Source organism: Mucor mucedo (genome assembly GCF_025094135.1).
Source record: "Mucor mucedo strain NRRL 3635 chromosome Unknown EV154scaffold_191, whole genome shotgun sequence".
NCBI lineage: Eukaryota > Fungi > Mucoromycota > Mucoromycetes > Mucorales > Mucoraceae > Mucor > Mucor mucedo.
Window position 1 is genome coordinate 73,214 of NW_026252475.1, and position 4,241 is coordinate 77,454.

The 4,241-nt window shown below is 37.6% G+C and overlaps 1 protein-coding gene across 1 annotated transcript; it reads right to left on the reverse strand.

The window, feature by feature from the left end:
* Window positions 1-836: 836 nt before the first annotated feature.
* On the reverse strand, window positions 837-2,102 carry EV154DRAFT_473913 (uncharacterized protein; the record flags this gene model as incomplete). Its single annotated transcript, XM_051597945.1, has 1 exon — window positions 837-2,102. One exon carries the CDS (start codon window positions 2,100-2,102, stop codon window positions 837-839), a length of 1,266 nt encoding a protein of 421 aa, XP_051451344.1.
* Between the last annotated feature and the right edge of the window lie 2,139 nt (window positions 2,103-4,241).

Below are 4,241 nucleotides of genomic sequence, written 5' to 3' on the forward strand. Positions count from 1 at the left end.
AAAAATGTAAAATAAGCGGCGAACTGTGCGAGATTGTAATCCATTAAAGATTCAGGTCTGTGTCGATAGTGCTCTAGCAAGCTTGCCAAAAAGATATCTGGAGACTCTGGATTAAGTTTTTGTAGATCAGCTTTCGACTTTAGCATACGACATCTTGTTTCTTCTTTTCCAGTAGGAATAAAAACAGTTGCACGGCTCGTTTCACTCATACGAAGTTGAAGTAAAATGTACGATGCTTCTTGTGAAGAAACTTCACAAAGGTTGTAATATTTTGATGTCAATGATTGCAGGACGTTTTTCAATGGACCAGGTTTTTGTACAGTTTCTGCTAAAACTATCTCGAGAATTTTTGTAATTTCTTTGTTGGATTTATTTATATAGTCCACAATATACATACAGCATGCATAAGGGTCAAGAATAAATTGTATATCTATATTTCCCTGGTGCATGTGAAGAATCATAGGATTGTAGTTGTTAATTGTAATTTCATTCAAATTCCATTTTAGCATGACTTTGGTACAAATTAAAGTAGATCTAATTGCCAGAAGATATTGATCATAATCAATTTCGAATAACATCAAGAAATCATCAAAGGATAGAGTACTGTTCATATTTGTTAACGATTCTGAGTTTTCTGCGAGATACGTTTTTATGTCATGGCCTAATGCTTTGCAAAGTTTTCGTCTTTCCTTGCACCATCAGTGGCAGAGTCGGCTAATTCGGGCAAAGGATTTAATATCTTAGTTTCTTTTTTTTTTTTTTTTTTTTTTTTTTTTTGTATTAACAGTGAGTTTATTTAGCAAGTTAGATATAGAAGTAAAAAAGGGAAAGCTAAACTATTTCGGTTTAGCAACCTTTGTCTTCGTAAACATTTTGTGACCTTTAAGAGCATGTTGCGTCTGGACAACTAACTTAGGAGCAGGACCTTTGGAGTTTTGCTTGATAGCCTTCTGTTTACCCAAAATGGAACGCTTCTGTCCTAGCATTTTTCTTCCACCATCAAACATTTTACCAGCCAAATGGGAAGTCGGAACTGTCACCGGTAATGTACCCTCGTCTTCTTCAATTTCCATGGACACCGTTTCTATTGTTGTGGCGTACTTAGACGTTGAAGGACCACTTTCAGCAATCTTCGAAGGCTGGTACGCATCTGACAGGTCTGTATCAGAATCGGAGATAACCTGTTCAACAATCGTAGGCAGCTCGATATTAGATTCCTCCTTAGGAGTATGGACTTGCACTGGCTGAAACGTTTTCTTTTTACAAAATTTCGCGGTATGACCATAACCTTGACAAGCGAAGCACTTGGTTTTTGCCAATTCCGGACATTTGGAGCGTATGTGACCGGCGTGGTGACACCAATGACAAACGATAGGGGCACCTTTGAATGATGCCGAAGCAAAACAATCCCATTCGAACAAATATAAATTATTCGACAGCGGCTCATTGGCATACTCTCCATTATCATCATCACAATAACCGGTAGTCGTATCGAGTATCAGTGATAATTCGCCTTCGAAATATCCACCACAAGTGTACTCCTTGACTTGCAAGACTTCTCCGTAAACAAGAAGAGACCTCATTAACTTTTCAAGAAAATCCTCCTTATCAGGAATATATAAAAGTGATATCTTCACGTGGGCAAGCTTCTTCACTTCGCTATCATTTGAATGGGTTCCTTTGATATCGGTGTTCTTGATTGTAACACCAGAAGAAATTGCCTTGTCAAAACTTGAGTCATCAACAAATTTGGCTTCAATCAAATGATCACCATCTAAGCTGGAACCATAATTACTGATTGGGCGGAAACCATGGACAGGACCACATTGCGTTTCAATAAGCTTATATGCTTCGGTACGATGTTGGATTAACGAAGCAGGAATGGAGAAAAGAGCGGAGTCAGGTGTCAGGGCCTGTTTCACTATTTCGGTAGCCTTCTGCATTCTGATGAGGCCTTCAAGGTCTTCACTTTGGTAGATGACCTTACTTTGTAACTTGAATTGAGAGTCCCCATTTTTAGGGACAGATAAAGGACGAACAACTTTCTTGGAATTACCACGGGACACGATTGTTGCCCAGGAATTGTGAAGATTTTCTGGCATTGTTTAATAATCCAGAAAGAAAATTAAAATTGGAGATTGAGAATTGAGAATGTTGAAATCTTTGCCGGATTGGTTAAATGTCGCGATAAACGCTGAGATGGAGGGGAGCGTAATAAATAAAAAAGATAGAACCGATAGAGAGGAATCGAATGCAATAAAAATTTCTGATGGATGTATAGAATTCACCGAGATATCGTTGAAACAAGAGTCTGGATGCAAATACCTTTTGTAAAAATTCTTTTTAATATCTTAGTTTCTTTCATCGGAAAGAATGGTATATTAAATCGACATAGTTTTTTTCCAATTCGTTTCAAGGATTTCTTAAAACAAGTAAGAGTGTGTTTATGTGTCTGTCGTGCTTTAACAATTTCCTTAAGACCCGGATACTTTTCCTCGACGGGGGTTAAGCTGCAGAAAATTATTTCATCGATAAAATCTTTTACAAGCGGTTCGTTTTCTCCATCAAATACAGGAGCATCTGAAATCCAGGCTAGCATATAAACATGTGGGCTACCACGATGCTGAAATTCAATCCGGTAGTAATAATCCTTGACAGACCGATTTTCAAATGAGCCATGGGGCGGCTGCCAAGTTGATTTGAGATGTCTAAATCTTTGGTCAAAATAGCGAGCACAAATGGGAGCATCAGATTGGATAAGTCTAGCGATTTCGTCACTTGAGAGGTTACTGGCTTCTTCCTCTGTTATTTCTTGTTTGTCAATGAGTTTTTTCAGGATGACAATCAATTCGAGCCATTTGGTTTCAGCAGCTGATAATGTGATAAAAAGTGTTTGGATACCTAACTGACGTATCATGGCTATCACATGACACTTCTCAGTTTTCTAATAAGCAGGCGAACTTCTAACACGACTAAAAACATTGAATGCTTCATCCTTCTTTATACTGTAAGCAATCACATCATCTTGCAGTACTTGATTGGTCTTTAAAGAATTGTTCCCGGAATTATTCTTGCGCATCATTGTTGATACCCCACCAACTAAATTCAACAACAATTTTTTTTTGTCCATATAAAATAAATAGTCAGGACGAACTGCACGACGATCAGCGCTTCTTACTTATGACTTTGTAAGACACGCATATGACAATTTTTTTTCTTCGTATTTAGGATCTAAAATTTGACCACCAAATATCTGAGGGAACGCATAAAAATCGGTATCTTCATCGATTAAAAGTGATAAGGCAGTAGATCTTTCGCCAGGTGCCATTTTTAACTCAAATCCATTATCATTATCAGGTATCTCTTCACCAGAAAATAACGTTTCACTACCACCAACTGGTATATCCTCCTCAAAAATTCTATTATCACCTCCAGTAGTGTCTTCTTCGTTTTCATCTTGCTCCTTATCAAAATCAACATTGGATAAGTGCTCATAAGTATTCAACCAAGTGTCATCAATAGTGACATCATGTTTTTCATATGCTGGCCGGGTTTTTAAGTAATGAATTGCTTCCCATACATTACGTGGATTCACGTTTCCTTCCATATAGTTATGAACATCAGTCATTTTTCGAGCAAGACGAACTGGAATTATGTTTTTATCATTAAGTGAGCGTGGTAACGAGGATACAGAAGTGTCAACTGATACAGGGATATTATTGATAGCCCCTTTGCTTTTGAATTGTTCTCGGACTCCAGATACTGTCGAGACAGACATAAAGACGGGTCTCGCAGCTACTAATCTCTCCTCAACTCTATTCAATCTTTTAAGTGCACGAGGTAGTGTCAGGAGCGGGGCGGGGCAAGAGCAGAACAGATTGATTATTAAGGTGTGGACAAGGCAAGAGAAATTATATATCTATTAGTATTCATATATATATAAAAGGAATGTAGGTAGAAAAAGGTTTATTCAAAGAAACAGGAAAAATAGATAAGATCTTGAATACAGAAATAAGAATAAATAAACTTGCTGTTATTTATATTAATTGACAGATCGGGTAAACAAGGGTTCGGAGATCAGATATACAGAGACAGATTATTAGTCATATTGAGTTTGGGACATCTTTGGGGTAGCGGGCATAGATACAGATAATTTCGGGGATAGATGCAGAGGATAACATGGGCTGATATTATTAATGTTTTACAAGGGAGTTCAAAGGCAGAGGTACAAAGGAAACGGG